The 27,474-nt window shown below is 41.1% G+C and overlaps 1 protein-coding gene across 1 annotated transcript in view; it reads right to left on the bottom strand.

Moving 5' to 3' along the window:
• Positions 1–3,164: 3,164 nt before the first annotated feature.
• The window catches only part of N4bp2 (NEDD4 binding protein 2), a 69,778-nt gene continuing 45,468 nt past the window's right edge, over positions 3,165–27,474 (bottom strand). Inside the window, 6 exon segments of the mRNA XM_028882245.2 lie at positions 3,165–6,523; positions 7,801–7,924; positions 16,742–16,910; positions 18,776–18,964; positions 22,407–22,545; positions 24,623–24,741. Of these exon segments, the coding sequence (XP_028738078.1) occupies positions 6,478–6,523; positions 7,801–7,924; positions 16,742–16,910; positions 18,776–18,964; positions 22,407–22,545; positions 24,623–24,741 (786 nt within the window). The 3' untranslated portion in view covers positions 3,165–6,477.

The following is a 27,474-nucleotide window of genomic DNA, read 5'->3' as shown; positions in this document are numbered from 1 at the left end:
GCATTAGCAGTCTGGGGGAGGAAAGTGGGTTCGCTGCTTTCTGACTAGCGTGGGTTATGTGACTTCAGGCCACTAAAGAGGAAAACCTCTGCTCATGGCCAAGACAATATTCCTTGCAGCCTTCTGGGGTGGGAAGACAAAAGCATCTCATTTATTCTCATCCCTTCAAGGATGAGGTCCTTCAGGGTGCTAGCTTTACAGGGTGTCTCTTATTAGTCCCAAGTGTTCTGGGCTTTGTCTCCGGTCTCATGCCCCAAACTCAAACTGAGTTGCCATCAGAGGCCCCGTTTGCAAAGGGTGTTTTCCCTGGATTTGGCATAACCCTAATAACTTGCCAACTATGTGATGGTTAGTGTTAATACTTTCACTCGGAATTTGTGGTTTTTCTCAACCCCCACAACGCATCAGTCCAAGTATGTACAAAACACTCGCGTATCTCATTGGACAGGTCACACTGGTGTAGCAATCCCAGACTAGCCTTAAGCGTCCTTCAAGGAGCACGAAGTGAAAGCCATGTCATTTAGCCCTTTCCTAAAGAACACAAGGCTGCAGTTCCCAAGGGTCCCCTCATGCTGCGAGCAGGACTTGTTCCCACAGTTAAAGACTATCAATACTTTTTGTTTTCTTTAGAGGGCATCCTACATTTCTCGGATTTTTTTTTTTTAAATATGGACACTTTAGAATGTCATTCTGATAGAACTTCACCAGTTAGACCACTGATAGAAATGCAAGGTATACACCTGAAGATGTGTTCAAAAGCAAACGGGTTTCGCGGACACGTTTACCAGAAAGCTGCTGGGCTGCCATGGGGAAGAACGTATCGAGTGCTACCTTCCACCCCCCTCTACCAGCTTCTTGCTCGGCCTGCAGCTGTCCCTGCCCCCGACAGAAGACAGACCCCCGACGGTCACAGCCAGCCACTGCTCATCCCTTAGGTAGTGAACGTGTCTAGACTGTGACACCAGTAATTTTAAAGAACTGGGATTTCGTTAGCTGTTAAAACTACATAGTTTCTAACAAATGAAAGAAGCTGGGGGTTACCGTGAGAGCTCTAGAACCTCGGCAGAAACAAGGTACAGAGTCTGTGAACTCACCCAGAAACTAAGATGTGGACTTCCAAACGTTTCAACCCTTTTCTTGCAGGCTGAGTCCTCAGAGGCAGACAGAGCCCCGTCTCCCCGCCTGTTTGACTTGCTACAAATCACATGCACTAAATACCGAGCTTTTGGACATGGATGTAGTAACAAGGGAGGCATAAGGTGATATGCAAATGGACTAAGGAAGCATTATCACAAGAGATAACCTACAGGCCTCATCAAGCTGTCGAATCAAAAGTGGTCCTGTTAGCAGTTAAATTATGAACCTGAAATCCATTCCCTTGGCCATATTGATTATCAAAACATGTAACATAGTAGGGTTTATCACTCTTGAGTATTTAGAAATTGTCAGCCACCTGCTAAAGGAATACATTAAGACCTAATTTCTACATATTTATATATCATAGTAAAAATGGTAAGGCAGAGACTGCTATTCGTTCCCCTCACATCCATTTTCTTTCTTTCAAGAGAACGCTCAAAACTTAAATATAGGGCAGCCTGTAGTAGGCAACTCTGCAGCCTTTCTTGTAGGTACATGTGACACCACAACTACATTTTGGCTAGTAAGATGTAAATAGAAATGTCCTACAGCAGCTCCCAGAAATACCTCTCATATTGCTGCCACTACCTACTGCCACCTTCCTGTCCTTCTTCCAACAAAAAGAAGTCGTTTGTGGCAATATTTTAATTGTGATGAAATGTCATTTTATTTGTATGTTAATAAATAAAGTTTGCCTGGAGACAGAAGTCAGGCGGTGGTAGCCCAAGCCCTTAATTCGATCACACGGCAGGCAGAGTCTCTGTGTGGTCAAGGACACAGCCAGGCGTGATGACCCTTGAGTCTTTAATCCCAGTACCAACCATAGAGATCTGGAGGTCTGTATAGACAGGCAGTGACGAGGAAGTCATGCGGTTTGGTTTAGAGCCAATGAGAAGGCAGAAAAGAAAGGCAATAGAAAGACAAGTCACACAGGAAGAAGGTCTCTCTCTCTCAGGGGAAGGACGGCAGCCAGTGGTAAGCTAAAGGGAGTTGTGGCTATTGCTCTGATCTCTTAGGCTTTAACTCTGTATTTCTTATGTAATAAGACCGTTTAGAATTTCGTCTACAGTCCTTAGAGGCCTAGGTATGGCAGGAAACTAAAAGGACCTTAAATCCTCCAAAAAAAGCATTCACATCAATCCTAGATCTTTATCTCTGTCACCTAATATCAAGAGAGAAATAAACCATTATGTTTTAGCATAGTACTTGGTGCCCTCTAAATACTGGCTTTCTTTGAATAAAGGACAAAGGCAACTTCATAAATGGGAGATTTTCAAACATGCTAACCAGCCACCCCGTCACTTGGTTTTTTGTTTGTTTGTTTGTTTTAATTATTCTTATTTGAGACAGAGTCTCACTACAGCTCCGTCTGTTCTGGAACGAGCTATAGATCAGGCTAACCTTAGACTCACAGAGACCCACCTACCTGTGCTGCCTCCTGAGTGCTGGGTTAAAGGTGTGCACCACCACACCCAGCTCACCCCTCCTTTTTAAGGTCATCTGCAGCCGGTACACACTAGGAGTCAGATAATCTAGGTTGGAGTTGTACCAGTTGACTTTCCTGGTCCTGTATGTCTCTATCCATCTATGTAAGAAGATCCCTTAGAGAGCCACAGTAAATAAATGTGAAAGCATTAGGCAATATAAATCACTATACACAAAGTAACCGGTAAGAATATAAGCTACCTGTGGGTAGAAGCTGTCTTAACACTGCATCTTCAGTAACAAGTGCTCATTAGATATTCGTTGAAAAAATACTTTAACATCTTTGATAACTGACAAAATTATTCTGCTTTTTTGAGGGATAAATGGTAACTCCTAATTTTGATGTCAGTCAGACACTGCACGGGTGTGAAGAGTGAGGCCAGAGGTTAACCCACTCACAAAAGCAACACAGGCTGGCACAGCTGTGCACCAGTGGGAACTTGATGACACTGTTCCCAGAGACCCACAAGGACACAGGCAAAAATATCCTTTAGGATTTAAGCCGCTAAACTTACCACATCAAACGAAGGATTTCCTCACACTGAACTGTGACTAAAGCATTTTATTAAATTAAGTGTGTAATTTGCAAATGGTTTCATAAGAAATTTTAAAAGCAAAGTTATAAACATTTTCAATAAAAAAGTACAGAGTTGACAGCAAAAATCACGTTTTTATAGTACAAATAAAAACATTTGCTTCTGATATACTGTCGGAGCAGCTTATAGTCTATTCTTCAACTGCTAGCTGCAATGTGGCACGTGACTGAGACGTCTCAGGGTAAACAACAACAACAACAACAATAACAACAGGTTCATCACTGACCGCGGCAGTCAACTGTGAGGGCACAATGGATGAACTGAGGTCATGAGGCGTTAGGACACAGATGTTCTAGCCTTGCTTCTCCAGTCCCTTCTGTAAAGAGGCATCAAGTAATACTGTAAACTTAAATTACACCTTAAAAATGAGCACCAGTAACATACATTCTATATCGACTTACTTTTCCTTTTAAATGGCACTTGGTTTTGGCCACACAGACATTTAAATCTGTTTTCTTTACAAGTAATCAAAAATAAGCAACATTTAAGCACAGCACAGAGCATTATCAAATGTCATCTCATTGCACTACAGAAAAGCACTTGGAAAAAACAGCACACATTATTTTTGTCTGTTTCATACGTTTTCTTGAGAGCAGTTAAAACATTGTCAGAACAATTTCTTGAATTGCCAGCTCAGAAATAACTAACCTTGTCATTACATATGTCCTTCTAAAGCAAACAGAACACCTGAATTTAAAGAGAAAAAGACCAAAACAAAGGTCAGGAAACCACCCAAAAGAACGGGAAGCTTTTCTTCTCCTATATGTTAGAATACAAATCATTTCAGCCCGTTTCCACCATTTAAAGTGGATGATACTGAAAAACAACAGGAGTATAAGTATTGTGGGAATACTAATAAACAGAAGAAAACTTCAACTCGAAAATAACAGCAATATATGAACAGCTAATAAATGTCAGAAGAATCAGGAAACGGGCTGAGAATGGCCGTGAGGGCCCTGGCCCTGCGGCGCACTCCGTGGTGTTCCTATCAGTTCTCTTTTCTCCCTGGGTTGACACCAATAACAGACTATTAGATGTGTATAACTGCTACTGAGATCTTCCAGTATTTTGGAAGAAATGCTATACTTTTAAAATGCATTAAAATACTAGGCTTACAAAGAGTTCTTCTAACCTGGATCATTTCTAAACCATCTTTACCTCTGACATACAAAATTTAGAAGTGGGCAAAAGAAAAATACCTGATAGTCCCCAAAGTATCTCTACCTCTGGCCGGGACATGAGATTTAGAGATTGGCAAAAGAAAGATCAGAGAATGTTCTTTCATAATTGTAACTGCTTAAACAATACCAGATAGTAGGGTGGGAAGGCATTTGGGGACAATATATATATATATATAAAATGTTCAAACTTTGTGCATGTATAGATAATAACGAAGGACACGAAGCAGCATGGCTAAGCACACCTATAATCTCAACTTTGGGGGGAAGGCGGAAGGATGGCGAGTTTGTGGCCAACTTGGTTCAAGGTCTCCTTAGGTCACTCCATCACACAGCAGCGCCAGCAGAGTTCTCAGAATCAGGCCGGGCGCAGCAATAAAGCAGCTGCCTTCCCTTGCCCTCCAAGCACGGAGCACCACATTGGACTTCTTTTCATTGTTCCCTTATTAATAACACTCACAGTAATAGAAGAAGTCTATCTAAGTACTCAAGTGTGATTTTTAAAAGGTGAGAAAACATACAACACAGAAAATGAGTGTGCAGCTGCACACACTCCAGTCATGCCAGGTTAGTGTTGTTTCTCGTTGTTTAAATCATACTAACTTGAAAACAGGAATAAGCTTACTTCATTAACTACTGATTGTGGGTTTTGTACTAAGTTGTACAAGGGAACTGCTTTAATTTTAATATATATATACCACTTCTGAGCATTACCAAAAACAGTGTGAGACACTACTGCAATTTTTAAAACGAATTATTACAAGTCTAAAAATATAACTACTTGAATATCAGTAATCACTAACCATTTGTAGGTAAGAAACATAGATGTTTTGTTTTTATGGCAATAAAATCCAATGGTAAGGCTCGTATTTGAAAAGCATGATTCCTAAGATGTAAGAACGTGGTTTTGAGTTTCGTTCCCATTAGCTTGTCTGCTCTCTGGGGGCTCATTCTGTCTGTCAGTATCCTTTCAGTGCAGGGCAATGCCGCCTCATTCTTGATGACGGTGATTTTGTAAGCTAAAGAAAACGCAACATAATTGTCTGCAAACACTGTATATGTTGAAAATACTCTGTATATCCAAAGTTAAATGTATTTTAACTACAGTCTCATTATAGAAAAGTTACACTTCACCAAACTAAGTCTGTATAAAGGAAGTCAGATTTACATACGATCAGGACACTGGCCTAACAGAAGTCAATGAGACTTTTCTTTCACAAAGTTGGCTCCTTTTCAAAATAAAGGTAAAAAATCTTTCTAATTACAAGAGTTTCTTTTACAGTTATACCAAAAACAGTTTTCACACTTAAGTCAATAGGATTTTTGACTCACATAGCTTAGAAATGATGTCTCAAGTATAAAACAGGCCTTTAGCACTGTCTGGAGCCACTCAGAGACGGTTCCACAAGCAGTCCTGTGACCATCTCTCCTTCTCTGAAGGGTTTCCTATTTATGGAAGCTAAGAGACCGTAAGTCAGGCTCAAGAGCCAACTCTCCTCCCAGCAAAAGCACAGCACAGAACAGCACAGACGGAAGGGATTGAGATCAGAGACACAGGAAAGTTGCCCATCTATCTGCACATCACGCAACACCAAGTGACTCTGTGACAGGCTTCAAAATTCCAAAGCACAAGGAACCCGTGTTCTGCTGATCACCTTCCTCCTTCACCACTCGAGGACAGTCCTTGAGAGCCAGGAAGCAGGGTTCAAAGCATGCTGCCCCTCACGGACAGCTACAGGACTTTTCTAAATGGGAAAGGGTTAATACAAAGGCAGTGGATCTGTTGTTGTTGTTTTGGGGTTTTTTCCTAAAAACCAACTAGAGCACTTAAGACTTTTAATCTGCAAGTGATAACTTTTTTTTTAGACATTTTGTAATCAATAAAAATTCCTTTTAATGTTTTAACAAATAATAGACTGGCATTTGAGCCAGTAAAAAACTTTCCTTGAATTCTGAAAAACATTTTCCTTGTTTTATATTCCTATTAAAACACATTTGAGAGTAGAATTGACAGAATTACTGCAGAAAAAACAATTTCAGTCTGTAAACCTTCATGCCTCTAAGTCAAGGGCTTCTAAATTTCACTTTAGCATGACCTTCAAGCACCCTGGCTTAATTTCAGAGAACCTGTAGAAACGAGAAAAAGAGTTATTGGAAATGTACACATTTCAAGCTACTTAAGAAACATACCTTGTAATCAATTCAAATGACCTATACTTATTATTTATTACTAACATTGCATCATTTATTAACGTTCAGGACCAATATCTACGTTTGCAAACCCCCTGATTTATTGTCAAAGCAAATACAACCCTAAAGCTACCAGTTCCTCCTAGATCACCAGTCAATATAATTTATGATTTTTCAAAACTTCTCAAGCCTGAATTTGACCATCATGAAGAAGGTCGGCCATATGAAAGATAAGACGGTGTATTACATTGTTTCTGTACATCAAGAAAGCACCATGGAGAAACCTCTGACGTAGCAGACAGGTCTCATTCATCTGGCCACGCAAGGCTTGAGGCTGTCCTGTGTCAGTTTCAGCAGGCACACCAGGAGCTAAGATGCCCGTTCCATGGCAAAGCTCTAAGCTACCCAACCCAACTGTAAAATCAGCCCGAGAGGCTTCTAACTTTCACTCACAAAAGTAACGCTGTTATTTTCCAAAAGGAATCAAGTAATATCTCACTGCATGGCAGATACACAAGTCTTACACTAACTGAAACTGGAAGACTGGGAGAACAAGGAGAGACTTAAAGATTGGTATTCTCGGAAGAATCTATTCAGCAACAAAGCTTTATACCTGGAATTTCCCTTGTCAGTTTCTATTACTGACTATAGTGGAAGGACAATTGGCATCTGTCAATTAATGCATTTAACTTATGAGGACATAAAATTTACTTAGGACTTCTGCTAAAGTTGAAACGCATCCAAATTATAACTATTTCAGTCAAAGGTCCACACTCTGTCTTTCAAAATGAACCATGCCCCACCCCCACCCCCCAAGACAGAGTTTCTCGGTGTAGTTTTGGTGCCTGTCCTAGAACTCGATTTGTAGCCCAGGCTGGCCTCAAACTCACAGAGATCCGCCTGGCTCTGCCTCCTGAGTGCTGGGATTAAAGGTGTGGTCCACCACCGCCCAGCTCAAAATGAGCAAGTCTTAAGATTCTCTCATATCTAGTTCTGCGAGGTAGCTCATTACAAAGGAACGCGAGGAGATCTCATTTTTACAGTTTTACATTTATGATAGAAAGTCTTAGCAGATCACCACCGACAAAAGCCATAGTTGCCTTTGATTTCACATTCACCAGACAACATGAACCTGCCAGGAAAAGTTACCCTTTACCCACCGAGCGGTGGCTGAAATCGGATGGCTGGACTGCGGCGGCTGAGTCTCCACTCACCTGAAGCTGTGGCTGGTGAGGTATTTAATGACGGCTGGCTTGATTCGAGCAACTCCTCCCTGGCTGTGGTTTCCTCTCCCCGTAATCACGGAAAGATAGGGCTTACCGCCGCTCTGCTTAAAGTCTATTAGAATAGGAACAGGAACGGTTAGAAGTCATTTCCGACGTCTCAACACAAAGTCTATTCAAAAGCATATGAAATGACTTCCATGGTGTTTTAGAGATTTAAAGCCTAAAGGGAAAAGTTGTTTTGAAAGCACACAGAGCCTCAAAGCAATTTATCCACTGAAAGACTTAAGGACTAGGCCTAGCAGCACAGGCCTGGTAGCAGGCTGAGAGACAAGGATGTAGACTTGGGGGCAGCCAGGGTTACAAGGTGAGTTTGAAGTCAGTAATAGGGAGACTCTGTACCAGGAAAGAAAAAAATAATAAGGCTCAAGTTAGGAGACAAATTTCCATTCTCTACAAGGCTTTCTGAATAATAATGACAGCAATATTAATTATATCTAAAAAATTATAGCCTGGGCTAAAGAGTGAGTTCCAGGAAAGGCACAAAGCTACACCTGAAAGAAACCCTGTTTTGGAAAAAAAAATATTAACACACGTGGACTCAGACACTGTTTTACATGACATATTTTCGTGAACTGGAATCTGTAGGGAAAAGGAGCCAGCTAAAGAAACCTACCCTGACCCTGGAGCCCAGAACCACTGAAAGAAACACAACCTAGATCTGGGACCCGAGTCAGAGAAAGAAACACTTTATCCCTGAACCCAGAACCTAAGAAACATGCCCTGACTCTGAAACCAGTGCCAAAGAAACACTCTTTGTTTCTGGAATCAAGGCCAGTGAAAGAAACATGCCCTGGCCTTAGAATTAGAGCCAAAAAGCTAAGAAAAGCCAGTGAAAGAAACAGTTTGGCTCTGAAATCAGAGCCATTTCTGCCCCAACCCACAAAACTAACCAATTGCTGAGCATAAACAAACTAACCAATCCCTGGTCAGAAAATCTTCTCCCTGGAGAAACTCCGCCCCTAAGAAATCCTATATAAACCCCCTGCCTATTCAGTTGTCCACTGTTCTTTCCTACCCTGGCGGAGGCAGCCACTCTGCTAGACTCCTCCTTCCCAAATCTCTTTCTCAAAAGAGTCTTGGGTATGAAGATCTTCATTCTCTTGGCACAGAGAAGAACTATCTTGCTAAGACGTCCCTTAGGGAACTGAGCAGAAAAAACCTTGGAGAAACATCCCTTAGGGGGCTGGGGGCTGAGCAAGGCGGAGCAGAACAGAAGAACCCTGCTGAGACGTCCCTTAGGGAACTGAGCAAGGTGAAGCAGAAAAAGTAACAACTTTTCCCAGAGCCAGAGGAGATTGCTACATTTCTGCAGGGGCTTCCCCTTTAGCAGAAAGAAGCAAAAGCAGCAACATCTTGGCAGGAGAAGAAGCACAGCTCTGCTGGGAAGCCCCCTTAAGTGGGGGTTGAGCAAAGCTCAGCTGGAGCGGCTCTCCAGGAGAGGAGCAGGGTTGCTGTATCCTGCGAGGAGACAGACCATCTCTCTCCCCACTCCCAACTCCAGGTATCGCCTGATTCCCCTGAGCAGCCAGGACACCTTTCTCTCCAGAGCTGAGCTGTCCTATCGGCTCCAAGCATTGCCTGACTCTCCCGAACAGTCTGGACGCCTTTCTCTCCAGAGCTGAGCTGTCTGTCCCACTGCAGCTCCGGCTGCCAGAGCTGTCCGAGCAGTCAGGACATCTTTCCTCCATAGCTGCAACACTCGCTTACAATTTCTCCATAACCTTATTAATGAAGTATTTTTAAGCCAACCAAACCAGCTTTTGTATGAATCACAGTTCTGCCACAATTAACTGTGTGTGACCATGTTTCTTGCTGCCTGTTTTTTCTTCACATTAGGAAAGGGAGATATTAACAGCCACTACTTTATAGATTATCTTCCAGAAGCAGCTAGCTATTAGCAAATCTAATTTTAACATGGTCCTTCTATCAAAGATAATCCATTGTTAAATTTTTCCCAGGAGATTTTTTTTAAAAATACTGAAAAACTCTGATATCTCTCTCCTTTTTTGTTTGTTTGTTTTGAGACAGGATTTCTTTGTAGCCCTGGACATCCTGGAACTCACTATGTAGCCCTGGCTGGCCTCAAACTCAGAGGTCCTCCTGCCTCTGCCACTGGGATTAAAAGGCGTGTGCCACCACAGCCCACCAACACTGATCTCTTTAAAGAATGCAGCTGCTATTTCATATTTAACCTTGGGAAGGTAAATATATAAATTCTGAAATTAATAATAGCTCTAATAGAATAACAACAACAAAACCAAAAAGTCCTATTGATAATAAAGTACTTAATGTAACAGACTTGTTTCTCATTCATAAATAGCCTAAGTTTTTATCTTTAAATAAAATATATGTATAAAACATTAAACAGGGGCTGGAGAGATGGCTCAGTGGTTAAGAGCATTGACTGCTCTTCCAGAGGACCTGGGTTCAAGTCCCAGCACCCACATGGCAGCTCACAACTGTCTGTAACTCAAGATCTGATATCCTCACACAGTCATACATGCAGCAAAACACCAATGCAAATAAAAAAAAACATAAAACATTTCACATTCTGTGTTCATTAAGTAACCTTAAACAAATAGAACCAAAATATTGTTTTTCAAGTCTTGTTACATACAATACTTGGCTTGTAATTTTATTTATTTATTTATTTGTTTGTTTGTTTGTTTGTTTATCTACTTACTTATTTGAGACAGGGTCTCATTATATTGTCCTGGCTGGCATGGAATTCACTATGGATACCAAGCTGTCTTGTAACTTACAGTGATCTGCATGGGCCACCATGCATTGGAATTTTAAAAGGATATGTTGTTAGGACAGGAGGGTTCTGAGTCCAGGATTAGCCTGGACTACCAACACAACAAGGGCCTGCCCTGAAGAAAACTGACGGCTTCCATTTCAGTTTCCTCACGCCCGTCCTCACGGCACCTTCACCCCTACCTTCTTACGAGGGAGTCAGTCAGCCAGCACCTCTCTATTGATAGTTCACGGCTGCTCTGAAAATGCTCTTCAGTTGATTCGCATACCTACCTCAAAACACAGGGCAGCTCAACAGAGGCTTGTCTTATTAATGCATTGTTTACTGTCTACAATTACAGACAGCTCCTGGTATTTATCACCTTTGAAACAACTGTTTAATTTAGTATTAAGCACATTCCAGACTGCTAATAATTTTAAACTACAAATGCTCAAATGACTTTCAAAGAGGACTTCTCTAAAAAATTATAACAAGCCAGGCAATAGTGCACACCTTTAACCCCACCACCTGGGAGGAAGAGGCAAGCAGATCTCTGTAAGTTCAAAGCCAGCCTGATCTACCCAGTGAGCTCCAGGTCACCCAGAGCTACATAGAGAAACTCTGTCTCTCCAATGAAAAAATAAAAAAAAACAAAAAAAACCCCTCAATTTTCATCTTATTAACCAATTACCTGTTTATGGAGTGATTTTTTTTTTTAAATTGGAGTTGAAATAACATTTCATTCAGCTGATTTACTTGTTTTTTGTTGTTGTTTTGTTTTTTCTATGTTTTTTCTTACTCTGTAGCCCCTCACCCCCCAAATGGCCTTAAACTCAGAGTGATTCTGCTATTTCACCCTACCAAGTGCTGAGATTACAGGTATGAGCCACCATGTCCCACTTGATATATTTGCTTGTTTTATTTTCGAGACAGGGTCTTACTATGTAGCCCTGGCTATCCTGGAACTCACTCTGTAGACCAGGCATCCTCAAACTCAAAGATCCACCTGCCTCTGCCTTCTGAGGTGTGGCCACTGTGACAGGCTGATGTATGTTTCAGGCAGCTATAAATCCAAAGGTTTTCCTTCCCTTTATTTTTCTTTACTTCTACTTCTTAAAAATAGCTACATATCCTAGATTTTCAGTCTTTATTTTGCTGATTGTATCTTCGTGATAACACCGAACTTATCCCTCTGTCCCCTGTGAATCCCTATTACTAACTGCATCCAAACTCTTGACTCTCCGGTTTATCTGAGGGCAGAAATACTGCACAGGGGTGGGGGTGGGGGTGCACTTCACTCCCTCGGCATACAGGACCCAGACGTCTCTAGTCATCCTCAGCTGTGAGAGTGCTTTTATGTTAGGTCTAAAACTAATGCAAGGATACCCCCAGATTCCTCCCCTCACCCCAAACACTTCTATTCAGCAATCCTGCCATCTGGTGGTAAGTGGAAGACACTCTACCACAAGCATACACACGATGGCTTTGGCTTCAGAAATCCATTTGCACCTTGGGTCTGAATAAATGCTACTCTGGACAAGTTGCTGAATTTTTTTCTATAAATTTTTATTAATATAAAGTTCACATAACATACTACTCTCCATTTTAAAAATTTACAGTCCAGCTGAGCCTGGTGATCAAAGTCTTACTGGAAGCTACTCGGGAGGCTGAGGCAGGACACTCTCAAGTACAAGGTCAACCTGGGCTACACCAGCCTGGGCAACTTAGTGACATCTTGTCTCAAAACAAAACAAAAAAATCCTTATTATTTAGTAATGTTTGTTGTTGTGGCTTTTTAGCATCTCAACAGCGCTACAGCCACACAATCAACACTTGCCCCTCTCGATACTCCCTCCTCTCAAGAAGAACCACGTGCCTGTCAGCACTTCGTTCCTATCACCAGTTCCAGCCCGAGCGGTCACTATCTACTTCCAGTCTCTGAGGACATTTCATATAAATGCCACTTTCCATAGTGGCCTTCTTCTAAATACAGCATTCTTACAAGTCCATCCATGTATGAGAACTCCATCTTCACGGACAAAACCCCATTAAACAGATCCACTACGTTCTGCCTGCACGCACGCACGCACGCACGCACGCACGCACACACGCACGCACGGACAAACAGGGTTGAACCTAGAAGGCATTACGCTAAGTGGAATTAGCCAGACTGAAAGAAAAGACTACACGATGTCACATGTGGAATCTGAAAGGTGAAACTCATCGAAAGATAGTAAAGTGGTAAAGACAGTAAAATAGAATGATGTGGCCAAGGCACCCGTTTCCACTGTGGGATGAAGTTCTGAGATCTAAAGCACAGCATGGCAGCTATCAACACTGCCCCACTGTGTAAGTGGTAAGTCCTTCCTACACTGCAGTATGCTTTCCTCTTAAAAGTAACTCCTCACCCATTCATTGTCTTAGTCATTCTTCTACTGCTGTACAGAAACACTGTAACCATGGCAACTTATGGAAGGATGTTTATTGAGCGCTTACAGTTCCAGAAGGTTACAACAGTCCATGACCATCCTGACACAGTGCTGAGCAGTGGCCTGGAGCTTACATCATTATCCAACAGTATGAGGCAGAGAGCTAACAGGAATGGTCTGGGCTTTTGAAACCTCAAAGCCCTCCCCACAGACACACCTCCTCCAATAAGGCCACACCTCCTAATCCTTCCCGAACAGTCCCACCAACTGGAGACTCAAATACATGAGCGTATAGGGGGTCATTCTCATCCAAACCATCATATCCATAAACTCACTAGTTCACCAATTAGCCTGCAGTGATGTCCTTAGCTTTTCTATCATGGATTCTTTATCTGGACTGAGCATTTGTTTCTATCTCCCAGTATCACACCACATCATCTCCTGACACCAAGATTCTAGCTTTTAAAAGTACTGGGGTACTGGCCTGGAGAGATGGCCCAGCAGTTACAAGCAATCACTACTCTTACAGAGGACCCAAGTTCGGCTCCAGCACACACAGAGGCTCACAATCATCCACAATTCTAACTCAGGGATCCCCCTTTCTGACCTGGTAAACAAATAGTACACAGATATTCATGCAAGCAAACTATTTAGACACATATAATAAATTTTAAAAATTTTAAGTTCTGGGGTAGGAAGATCTGTAAAACAATTTCAGCTAAAAAAACACAGAATTTTTTTAAAAAAAATTTTAACTTGATGGGCATGGTGGCACATGCCTTTAATCCTAGCATTTGGGAGGCAGAGGCAGACAGTCCTCTGAGTTTACAGACAGCCTGATCTACAGAGAGAGTTTCAGGACACAGAAAAATGCTTCAATTAAGAGAGAAAAAAACAAAACAAGAAAGCAAACAAGAAATTGTAACTCCATCATGCAACCACCAATGTAATAATTTACTTGGCCAAAGGCCATCAACAGATGCTAAAACCAGTAGATAAAATATTCTGATAACAGTGGTTAAGAGTCACAGAGTATCAACCACAGAAGACTACTAATTAGCTGCCGACAAGGTTAGGGTATATTTTCATCCACAGAGAAATCTGATACAAGTCCTCACTTAACTAAGGCATCCAACAACCTCTTCAATATTAGGACAAACTGGCCATGAATGTCTCCTGATCTATTCACCAAGAGCAGCTGAAACATTACCATTGTAACCAAAATAGTTTCTAAAGATATCATACAATATAACCTAGGGTGGCCTCTCCAGTCACCCATGTAGTATATTAAAAAATAAATAAATAAATTCAATCTGAGTGTCTAAAGAAAAGGAAATAGTTACACACATTTGAAATGTAGGGCATAGGCTTGGAGCCTGCATAAATGTCAATGGCATTGAAGAAAAAAAGAGGCCAGCGGTGGTGGCGCATGCCTTTAATCCCAGCACTCGGGAGGCAGAGCCAGGCAGATCTCTGTGAGTTCGAGGCCAGCCTGGGCTACAGAGTGAGATTCAGGACAGGCTCCAAAGCTACACAGAGAAACTCTGTCTCAAAAAACCAAAAAAAAAAAAAAAAAAAAAAAAAGTAAGAAAAAACAAACTATTTCATGTTATAGCAAAGTATTTAGGATAATCAACTAAAACATGCTCTACCTGACTAGATCCCACAGAGAAAGAGGAAAGACACAGCTATGTAAGACAGTATGGCCTGGGTGCTAGACAAAATGTCACTACTGATGTTCAGGGTCTTTAAAATAAGAGAGTAATGGCTAGACAGGAGAATGAATCTATCCTCAAGAGTTATACCTGCACAGGTATGTGGAATTAAATCACCACAACATCTACAACTTATTTTCAAATGGTTCAGCAAAAACACAACTTTTCAGGGGCTGGGGAGATAAGTGTTTTAAAGTGTACTGGTACAGCCCAGTGTGGCGCATGCCTTTGATCCTAGCTTCCATTCAGAGGCAGAGGCAGGTGGATCTCTGGGAGTTTCAGGACAGCCTGGGCTACATAGAGAGTCGAGGACAGCCAGGGATAGACAGAGAAACTCTGTCTCCAAAAAAAAAAGAAAGTGTGGGGCTGGAGAAATGGTTTAGCAGTACTGGCTGCTTTTCCAGAGGACCCGAGTTCAATTCCCAGCACCCCCATGGCAGCTCACAACTGTCTGTAACTCCAGTTCCAGGATATCTGACACCCCTACAGATATACATGCAGGCAAAACACGAATGCACATAAAATACATACATCTTCTAAAAATAAAACACAATCCTGTCACACAAACACAAAGACCTGAATTCAACACCCAGCATCCGAGTAAAGCTCAGGGCAGTGGTGCCTGACTGTCATGTCAGCGCTGGGAAAATTAACAGGAGGGACCCTAGATTTGCTGGACAGTCAGTCCATCAAATCAACAAGGTCCAGGTTCAGTAAGAGACCCCCCCTCAAAACATAAGGTAGAGAAAACAAAAAAGAATCGCATATACCAAACAGAGGAGTGTGCATATATAGTGAAGATATTATGATTATTATTTTTGGTTTTTTGAGACAGGGTTTCTCTGTGTAACTTTGGCACCTTTCCTGGAACTCACTCTGTAGCCCAGGCTGGCCTCAAACTCAGAGATCCGCCTACCTCTGCCTCCTGAGTGCTGAGATTAAAGGCGTGCGCCACCAGTGAAGATATTTTTAATGGGCAGGAAGGATACAGAATAGACTTTATGACGTTGCTTTCCATTAGAAAAGAAAAGAAGAGAGAGATTGGAGATAAGTGTAATAGGAAGCATTTTAAAAATGAGAAACAGTAAAATGTCTGCACTTTCGTTACTGGATTCACTGGTCCATGGGCATTTTTTATATTATTCTGTAACCTCTTCAACACAGTTGCGATGTTTCAGAATAAGCAGACGAATTTTCAACCTTATACATCAACCCTATTCCATCACAAGTGGTAAGAACTGAATTGGTAAGTGTATATATAAGATAAGAAAAACCAAAAACCACCCATCCCATCTATTGGGTAAAAAAAAAAAAAAAAAAAGAATGACAAGGCAGGGCATCTTTATAATTCCAAACTTCTCTAGTAATAACAAACAGATGACCTCCAGGATCGGTGTCGGAGATAACGAAAACAGGTTGCCCTTCCTATGGAACACTACCCACTGATGATGAAAATGAAGCAAGACGTTATATCAACAAGACACTTCACATGGGAATGCATGACACTGAATGGGGTCTAGAAGAAGGTCCAGCTGAAGGTCCTGGGAAGATGCAGAATTTAGGAGACTGCAGGTGTGACCTTTCCTACTGACCCTGTGACTAGGTACCAGCAGGAGGAAGAGCAAGGACACACTGCAGGCACCTAGGAAGTCCGCCTCGGGGAGCAATTCTGCCAAACTCCTGTCACCTCGCTTACTGCTGGATCTGAGCAAACACCTACTGCAGACAATATTCCAAGCAGGTCGCTTTTGTAAGCCACAGAGGACTCCCACATGACACAGTACCTCATTCTTTAACAGATAGAACAAAGAGATAGAAATAATTCCAGTAAGGAAATCTTAATGTCACACCCATGAAAACCCTTTGAAGAATGACTCACAGCAAGGTCTACAAATGAGGCAGACAGCCTCAGTCTGCACAGGCAGGCAGGCAGGCAGAGTCTGCTTTTGGCAAGGTCATCAATACCAAGGTCATCAGCACACTCCTACCTTCCGTTTTCTGCTGTAAAACAGTCGTCAAATGCTCTATAGCTTCATCCACATGCAGCCCATGGAGGTCGAGGACGTTCTGCGGCAGCAGAGAGGCATTGACTTTCTCGAAGATCTCCACGGCAGCCAGGTGATTGGCCTCTTTCATCTTCTGCTCGTGGAGACTGCCCTTTAACCACAACACAGCACAGCGGCCACTTTCAGTAGCTGTCACCTAGTCCAGTGGTCCCCAGCCTTCCCCATGCTGCGACCCTTTACTGTATGTAGTGCCTCATGCTGTGCTGACCCCGTCATAAATGTATTCCTTTGCTACCTCAGAACTGTAATTCTGCTACTGTCAGGAGTCATAATGTAAATATCTGATGATATGCAGGAGATCTGATATGCAGGCTCCATTTGCGACCCACAGGTTGAGAGCTGCTGACTTAGACAATCAAAAAGCAAAAGTGCCCTAAAAACCAGAGCCCAGCGGTGGTGGCACACACCTTTAATCCCAGCACTCGGGAGGCAGAGGCAGGCAGATCTCTGTGAGTTCGAGGCCAGCCTGGGGTACAGAGTGAGATCCAGGAAAGGCCTCAAAGCTACACAGAGAAACTCTGTCTCGGAAAAACAAAAAACAAACAAACAAAAAAAAACCCCAGAACACTAAATCTAACATCTTGATGTAACAAGCTAAAAGACAAGGATGAACCAAACTTTGGGAAATTTCAGTAACTAAATAATATTGTTCTTAAACTACTCAATCATAGTTTATAAAGTGAAAATAAAAAGTTCTTTAACAAAAATCATAAAAGGAAACGATATTTGGCTCAAGAACCAACTGGTTTAATGCCTGGTTAATACAAGTGTATTCTTTGATAGTCCTGGGCCTCAGCTTGACAATCCCTTCAAGCGTCTTCTCCAGTTACCCCCCAGGTCTGCTGCTGGGCGTCCTAGAGCTGTACTGTTGGGCACTTCCGTTAGTAACCAGAGTGGGTGTGTGGGGCCACAAAAATGAAAATAACTACTGTGCACAGTGAGCCCAGCAAGAAATTGTATTCTCTTGAGAAATATGACTAACTTTTCTTCTTTGTGAACATAAAAGTGATGCTGGGAGGCTAGGGAGTGGCTCGGGGTTAGGAACGCCTGCTGTGCAAGTTCCGACTTGAGTTCATGTCAATGTACAAAGCGGGGCATGCCTGGATGTGCCTTAGCCCCAGCATCAGGGGAAGAGACAGGGAGACCCCGGAAGCTGAAAGGGTGAGCTTCCGGTTTAGTGCTTCCTCACTGCCTGCCTCACGGCAGTAAATGGGAAGTGACAGTGGAGGATGCCCGGTATCCTCTCCTGGCCTGAGTGCACAGGGACATGCACTCCCACACTCCTGTGCACGTACCAAATACACACACAACACACACACACACACACACACACACACACAAATAAGTAAATGAATAAAGCACCTTATTAAAAATCCAAACATTATAAACAATGTAAGACTCCAGTCTAAGACAAATATTTCTGCTTTCTTTCCTCCAAGAACTTGTATCTGCTCAGACATGCGACTGAACAATAGACTGCTCAGGAGACCACTCGGTGATTTGATTTACTCTAAAGGAAAATACATCCAAGACACTGTAATTCGGGAACTACACACACACAGAAGCAGTGACAGCCGAAAAAGCAGACGAAGTCCTCACAGTCATGGGACTCTCTCAGACTGGGCTATTCTATATGTCACCTACATAGTCTCTAAATTCCTCCCCAAACAATCATTAAACCAAAACTTAAAGCAAGGGGCTGGAGAGATGGCTCAGAGGTTAGGAGCAGTGGCTGCTCTTCCAGAGGTCCTGAGTTCAACTCCCAGAAACCACATGGTGGCTCTCAACCATCTGTAATGAGATCTGGTGCCCTCTTCTGGCCTGCTGTCATACATGCAGGTAGAACACTGTATACATGATAAATAAATCTTTAAAAAATATATATAAACTTAAAGTGAGCATCATGCGCTTCAGACTACTTAGACTGGTAACAGACTGTGATCAGCTCCCACTTACCTGCTGAGCGTAGAAGGTGGCCACGTTCTTCTTGCCCATGCGGTAGGCCTCCTTGGCCTTGCTGTAGCACTCCATCCTCTTCTGCTGGTGCAGGAATGCCTCTGCCCTGTAGTCATCGTACTCAGGGTACTCAAAATCCTGGAAAGACGCGTCACCTGTGGGATCATCACTCTCTCTCGATTTCTTTGCCTAGAAGAACACAACATGTAAAACACAGATAAAGATTGAAAAATGGGCTGGGCGGTGGTGGCGCACGCCTTTAGTCCCAGCTCTCGGAGGCAGAGGCAGGCGGATCTCTGTGAGTTCAAGGCCAGCCTGGGCTACCAAGTGAGTTCCAGGAAAGGCGCAAAAGCTACACAGAGAAACCCTGTCTCTAAAAAACAAAAAAAAAAAAAAAAAAAAAAAGATTGAAAAATGGATGTCTTACCACCAGAAAATGCATAGACAAACCAGTCTGTGGGCCAGGGTGATGGCATGTGCCTGTAATCCTAGTACTTAGCTGGGAAGAAAAGCGGGAAGATCAGAAAACCAGATGTGTTGAGGGTGGTATGATCATAAACAGACAGGACAGTCAGGACAGCCTTGGTTACACAGTAACTGGAAGCCAGTCTGGACATCCGAGACTGAACAAAAGGAAAAATCAGTCAGGAATGGTGCTGCATGTAGACCTTTAACCTTAGCACTTGGGAGGCAAAAACAGTCAAATCTCTGAGTTCAAAGCCAACACAATCCAGCTTGGTCTACAGAGAGTTCCAGGACAGCCAGGACTACACAGAGAAACACTGTCTTAAAAAAACAAAAACAAAACAAAACAGACCCCCTCCAAAAAAAAAAAAAAAGAAAAAGCCAATGAAATAGACTCTTCTCTTTCTTCTCAGAAGAGATTTCCTCCGTGTCTACATTGTAAGTCAAGCATGCAATACCATTCGCTTTTTCAAGTTAGTAATATTACCCCTTCCTTAACCACTTTTAGGAGACACTGAAATATTCTTCAAAATCATTAAAATATAATCAGATCATAAATCAAACCAAAAGATAGAAGGTAAGATAGTCAGAGAGCAGTATGAATGTATTCAGCACAAAAATCCAAGTTTTGGTTTGTGGTTAAGCCTATTCAAAAGTTTCAAGCCTTGGATAGTGTTGCACACCTATCCTCCCAGCACTCAAGGGCAGAGGCAGGTCATTCTTCAAGGTTCAAGACATATACTCTTGCCTACACAGGGAGAGATTGCCAGCCAGAGATACATGATGTCTTGCTTTAAACAAAGAAACAAAAAGTTTCATGGTGACAATGAGCATTTTCTTTTTTCTTTTCTTTTCTTTTTTTTTTTTTTTTGGTTTTTTTTTTAGACAGGGTTTCTCTGTGTAGCTTTGCGCCTTTCCTGGAACTCACTTGGTAGACCAGGCTGGCCTCGAACTCACCGAGATCCACCTGGCTCTGCCTCCCGAGTGCTGGGATTAAAGGCATGCGCCACCACCGCCCGGCAACAATGAGCATTTTCAACTTACAGTTTTTAAAAGCCAATGAAAAACAAATAATTAAAAATCAACAGAATACCTCTTGTAGTTTTCATGGCTGATAGTAAAAATCATAAATACACTTATGGATCAGTTTCAACCTACCATTAGCCACCATGGTCAGTTAGAGAAATTCAGTAACCTTTTAGAATCAACCCTGTCCCTCACAATCCCAGTATCATGGAGGCCAAGCAATCTGACTGAGAATAGAATAAGCTACATGGCAAGATCCTCTCTCAGAAACCAAACACAGCAACAGAGTGTGTTTGTGTGTATGCACCCACAGGTATATGTGATATAATTATTATCTATAACATATTCTTAGAGACTTCTCTAATGTCAAACAAAAGATAAAATGATAATTATGCAAACTGTCCATATGCTTTCCATTAAGTAAGAAAACTGTGTTTTTTAGATAATATTCTCAGACAGTATATCCAAATGTCTTTAGAATATCAAAAGCTAATGTTTAAAAAATGAAATACAGTAATCTCTAAGTCAACCTAGCTCCTCATTAATTCTCTTCTTCAAAGTTACTGTTTGCAGAGAACTGCTTGCAAACAGAATCTGTGTCTTAGCTTTATCTTTTTTTTTCCCTTGTTTTGATTTTTCAAGACATGAATTCTCTGTGTATCCTTGACCATCCTGGAACTCGCTCTGTAGACCAGGCTGGTAGACCAGGCTGGCCTCAAACTCACAGAGATCCTCCTGCCTCTGCTTCCTGAGTGCTGGGATTAAAGGCGTGCGCCACCATCTGTCATCTTAACTTTATCTTAATAGGTATATGTTTTCAATTAACTTCTTTGATACCTTAAAAGTATTGTTAAGTCATACATGTCCTACTATGTAATTTAATAAACATTTTATGTGTATTCAAAACCAAAACCAAACAAAATCATAATTTTCAATACTTTAAAAAATGCTTTTATTGATATAATTATTTGATTAAGGTTATTTACTAGAATTTAACAAGCTGGAAAATACCATTTTGCTTGTAAATATTACCAAGAATTACATTTATAATATACTCTATAAGACAATCTTCAATGACACATAGGCTTAAAATCCTAAAAGTCTATCATTTAATTTATAGTAATACTATAAAAATATTATATGTACTATATAATACACATATATATCTAATTGATAAAAATAAGGAAAGAATTACAAAAACTGACCGAATACACAAATTAACAGTTGATTACATAATTTCCTCACTAATACTTTGCTTAGATCCTGAGACTGTACAGACTTGAAATAATAGACATATACATGCTCTTCAAAAAACTTGAGTCAGGCATGGTGGCCCACACCTTTAATCCCAGCACTTGGGGGACACAGACAGATCTCTGAGTTTGAGGCCAGCCTGGTCTACAAAGAGAGTCCAGGCTAGCCAGGGCTACACAGAGAAACCCCTGTCTCAAAAACAAACAAAATGTAAAGATGGCTCAATGGTTAAGAAGACCTGATGCTCTCACAAAAGCCCTGGGGTTTGGTTCCTAGCACCCACATGCAGGCTCACAGCCTTTTCTAACTAGAAGCCCTGCACATACATGGTAAACATATATACATACATGCAGGTAGAATACCCAAATACATAAAATAAAAATAAAAAAGCAACAACAGAAAGTTTTAATGCTGATACAAGATTAATATGTAAAAATCAATTGTATTTCTATGGATTTATTATGAGTAATCCAAACATAAATAAAACAATATTAAGGTCAAATAGAGAAAGCACTTAAGAAAAAGTTTGGCACTCAAGGTTACATGTTTCTGCCCACATATTTAGATTCTAAGATCTAGGGTACAATAAAAACCACAGCTACTCAAGTATGCCTCATACTTACTGTGTCTACCTAGGAAAGTCTACACATAACCTACAGGAATTTAAATGCTTATCATGGAATCAATATATTCAACAAAAACATGTAAGTATAAATTCATTCTTTGGAGTACACAGATATTCTAAACCAAATATGTTATTGGTCATTAAACTTTCAACGTAGTCAAAAGGGTGAAAAGTAATCACTTAACTATTATACTCAATAAGCAAACCATATTTTATATACATTTATTTGCCAACAGAATAAAAGATCAAATCACTCTGTACCTTCTTCTCTTTCAATTTCTGTGCAGGATGAGAAGTGATGTTCTCATTTTGGTGAACACATTCCTGAGCAACCACTGTTTTCACGGGGTCTCCTTCAAGAACACAGTTTAGAAACTGTACTGTGTGTTCCAGTGAATAGCTGTTTAAACATAATGTTAAGAAAATGAAAGTTCTGTGGCACAAATTCAAGCAATTTCTAAGTGTGGAGATGGCTCAGTGGTTGAGACCCTGGCTGTTTCTGCAGGGAATCCAGGTTTTCCCAACAGTCTGTGACTCTTGGTTCCAAGGGATCTAATGCCCTCTTCTGCCTACTGAGAGCCTCAGACACACATGGGGTGCACATACATACACATACATGTAGGCAAAAACTCATATACATAAAATAAAAAATAATACTAAAAAATTTTTAAGTATAAGATAGATTCAAGAATGACCTCTGAGAAATCTCAGGAAAAATAATGAGTAATTGGGTCTCAATTTTTTTTGTTGTTGTTGTTGTTAAGATAGGTCTCACAATATAGTCCTAGCTGCTTTGGAACTTGCTACAAAGACCAGGCTGGCCTGAACTCACAGACATCTATCTGCCTGTCTCTGCCTCCTTAATGCTGTCAAAAAGACAAAACAAAACAAAAAAACCTTTTTTTTTTTTTTTAAAAGTAATACTAAGGATCTGTTTTCCATGTATGGATGTTTCACCTGCATGTGTGTGTGTGTACCACACGCATGCCTGGTACCTGAGGAGGCCAGAAGAGGCATCAGGCTTCCTGGAACTGGAGCTGCTGACAACTGTAAACCCCCATGTGGGTGTTAGGGATCTAACTCTGGTCCTCTGAAGTGCAGCCCCATGTGGGTGTTAGGGATCTAACTCTGGTCCTCTGAAGTACAGCCTACACTCTTACCCACTCAGCCACCTCTCTAGTCTAAGACTCTGAAGGTTTTTAACAATCATCATCATCATCATCATCATGGGCAAAAGCTCAAAAGGTAAAGGTTCTTGCTGCCACACCTGACGCCCTGAGTGTGATCCCTAGGATCCACTTGTTGAAAAGGGAGAGAGAGCCAGGTCTCACATGTTGTCTTCTGACCTGCACACTTATACCTTACTGATTGCACACACAATAAATAAATGAACGAATGAACAAGTGAAAAATTCAGGTGTCTGGAAAACACGTTTAACCTAATTGAACACTATACAATGTACATATTCATCAAAATTGTATGACTCATTAATATGCATGATTTTGTGTTATATACCAGTCAAAATTAACTGTGCTGGGGATGTGGCCAGCTGGTAGAACACTTGTCTAACATGCAGGAAGCCCTGGGTTTGATCCCCAGAACTATATAGAACTGGCCATGATGGCAGATACCTGTAATCCTAGCCCTTGAGGCAAAAAGGTCAGAAGTTCAAGGTCATTCTTAGCTACACAGCAAGTTTGAGGACAGCCTGGGACACAAGAAACCATTAGTTGACTTTAATAAAACAAGGACATGTGGGGTCCTGGGTTCAATCCATGTAAGTACCAAAGTAGTAATAAGAGGTAACGCTGACAACTCAATTTCCAATTTCCTGTAACTATTTATTTTGGAGTCAGGCTATGCAGCCCTTGTTGGTCGAGAACTTGCAGCATGCCTGTAGCCTCCATGCTGAGTTCTAGGCCTTATTTGAGGAGGAACATTAGCTGCCCTGTTTCTTTTAATTGCATCATCTATATCCCATAAGTCTTTGGGATCTATACATAGTTTCAATTTCCTTCCAAAATCCAACGCAGATAAACACCTCCATGTCGATATTTGTATTATAACAACACTCCTTAACACCATGAGGGTCTCGTTTAAAAATAGAAGCAAAGCACTGTCTACGCCTCAGCCCCATGTTAGCTGCACGAGTTTCTCATGGGGAAAAAGTAACAAAAAATTAAAGAAAAAAGTAACATGAGGGTTTGGGGATTTAGCTCAGTGGTAGACCGCTTGCCTAGCAAGCACAAGGCCCTGGGTTCAGTCCTCAGCTCTGAATTAAAAAAAAAAAAAAGAAAAAGAAAAAAGTAACATGGAATACAAATAGCTAGAAAATTTCACTTTCTGTATTATATGTATTAAATCTAAATTTAATTATTTATATGACATTTAATCAGAAGATGAACACTAGAGATTGTTTGGGATATACCAGCAGTGACATCAGAGTGGTAATCCCAGCCAGTCTTTCCAGCACTCACTTGTGGTCTTTGAAGATGTCCACCAGGAAATTTTGGTTAATGGCTGGAAATATTTTAAAAAGCTGCTTCTCCTTTAGTTTGGTGGCACAGTCTTTTTCAAATATAAGTGTCTCCCTTTTCTAAAACAAAACAGAAAAAAAAAATCACCCTTAAGATGAAATTTATAAGCCAGACAATACTGAACAAAAGCCTAATTATTTTGTTGCAAAAAGACCAAATATTTATAAGCAATCACAGACTTTCCTCACTGATCAAAGGCTGAAGTTAGTAATATAAGTATTCTTACACTATTTACTTATATCCCATTTTTGTCAAGTATTTGAGGGAGTCCATAAATACATATAGTCACATACATACATATACAAACCCAACACAGTCTATTACATGGTTTAACAAGGATGAAGTGACATAGAAAGTCATGAACCACATCACAACGTTTCATTAAATGAGGAGCCCCACATATATTGGCATATGCTGTACCATACAGCCTAAGTAAGCCCTACTAGGCTGGTGTAAATACACTATGATATTCACACAACAAATCAGCTAATAGTGCTTTATTTGGGATATCATTCATCTTTAATCAATGTAACTGTCTATTAAAAAACAGGATATAAATAAATGAAGTCAGAGATTAAAGAAAATAAAGGCAAGAATACAGGATAAAGCTAGCAAGTAAAATTAGTGTGTAAGTCCATGCCACAGAATCCTGTACAGTTGCTACAATTCAGTTCTGAGCCCTTAGTGGCCAAAGCAAAGGAGGAGGAAGCGCCTCAGTGTCCATAAATGTAAAACAAACCAGTCACTCAGGAGCAGTTTAGCTTCTCTGGGACTGAAACCCGAGAGAAATGTCTCCCCTGAGTACTCATTAAGGGATACTGTGTAATGCTGTGAATGTCCTCAAAAACATGTTCTCCTCAATGGACAGAAACTACAATGTATAAATGTCACAAAGTCAGGGGGACCAAAAATCTTAGAACTCCTAATTACTTAAAATTTTTTCACAAATACATTTACCCAAAAATAACAATGTGAGTATTAATATTTTTCACAATCCATAAAGCTACCTATCCAGAACTACTCCTCCTGCCAGGCAGAGTTGCATATGCCTATAATGCTTGATTTTAAGACAGAAAGAGAGGAGTTCAAGGACAGTCTGGGGTATAAATTGAGATCCTAGCACAAAAAGTTAAAATTTAACTAAATAAGTAAATAAAGTCAAACTATCAGACTAACTGAACTTTCCTGAAATACAACCTTTCTCTGTCCACCCACCCATCTGACTGACATGTAGTGGCATGCACTGCATGCCCCCTGGGGAGTCTCCACAGTGATCTTCCTGTCTCCACCTCCAAAAGCTCAGGTCGTAGCACACCCAATTTTTAAAAAACACTTTATGATGGTGTTGGGAGATTTGAACTCAAGTACTCATGCTTGGCAGCAAGTATTCTGACTCCCTGAGCCATCTCCCTAGTCCTTAGAATTCTTTCAAATTCTAAACTAAGATTATGATAAAGATTCTTAAAGTAGCCAGGCAATAGTGGCGCACGCCTTTAATCCCAGCACTTGGGAACCAGAGGCAGGTGGATCTCAGTGAGTCTGAGGCCAGCCTGGGCTACAAAGTGAGTTCCAGGACAGGCGCCAAAACTACACAGAGAAACCCTGTCTCGAATAACAACAATAAAATAAAAAAAGAATAAAATATTTCGAATATGCTCTATAGCCTGACTTTACACCACTACCCCCAAAACAATCCTCAGTGCTATTGAGTTCCTAGTGACCCACCAGGCCATCCATCATGTTTCTAAACTATGAATTCTAACACGGACAGACTATCAACTCGAGATCTTATCATCCTACAATGAAGGTTTGTGCTTTAGTGGTTAGCATATGTGAAGTCTGCTTCCTATTTCTTTCTTCCAGAGATATACAAAAGGGTTTTCTCTCCTTTGGGACCAGTGAAAATGAAACATCAAGAGACGCTCTTAAGGAGGCTTCATTTAAAGTGAGGATGCTTTTAAAAGAGTATTCTCTGGACCAAGGTGTCTACTTTTTTTTTTTTTTTTTTTTTTTTTTTTTTGATATAGGGTTTCTTTGTGCAGCCCTGGCTGTCCTGGAACTCACTCTGTAGCCCAGGCTGGCCTCAAACTCAGAGATCTGCCTGCCTCTGCCTCCTGAGTTCTGGGACTAAAGGTGTGCACCACCACTGCGCAGCTATTGTCTTCTATTACTCAATTTTTTTAAAAAAAAAAAAAAAAAAAAAAGGAAAGGGAAAATTACTGATAGAAAAAAAAAATGCAAGCCAGGAGGTGGTGGCACACGCCTTTAATCCCAGCACTTGGGAGGCAGAGCCAGGCGGATCTCTGTGAGTTCCAGGACAGGCACAAAGCTACAAAGAGAAACCCTGTCTCAAAAAACAAAACAACAAAAAAAAAAGCATTAAATTGTAAAAAGTCAAAAGACAGTCCTTTGTTAACTACTAGTGAGATTATGAGGCAGGTCAGAAACAAAAGATGAGTTTCAGTGATGGATACCGCATTTAGCAAAACTGTTACAATATTCAAGCCTAAAGTTAGGTTTTCCTATTTCTCTGAAGAGAATCCATTTCTCCAGCTCCCTCCACATAGATGAAGAAGGGTATCTGAAGCAGCAGCCCAACTGTAAGACCCAATTCCGTGTACTGCAGCCAAATACAAAAGGGCACTCGGGGTCACACAGTACACATACCACGTCCTGGTCACCACTTACAGATCACTCTTTCCCTTGATAGCTGGACTAAGTAACTTCCAAAGCCTTCCCCTTTTAATTCTTAAGATCTTTAGTTCTCATTTTCAAAATGAAAAAGCTAAAAA

The sequence above is a fragment of the Peromyscus leucopus genome, chromosome 10 (assembly GCF_004664715.2).
Source record: "Peromyscus leucopus breed LL Stock chromosome 10, UCI_PerLeu_2.1, whole genome shotgun sequence".
NCBI classification, from domain to species: domain Eukaryota; kingdom Metazoa; phylum Chordata; class Mammalia; order Rodentia; family Cricetidae; genus Peromyscus; species Peromyscus leucopus.
This window is presented reverse-complemented; position numbering and strand designations above follow the sequence as displayed.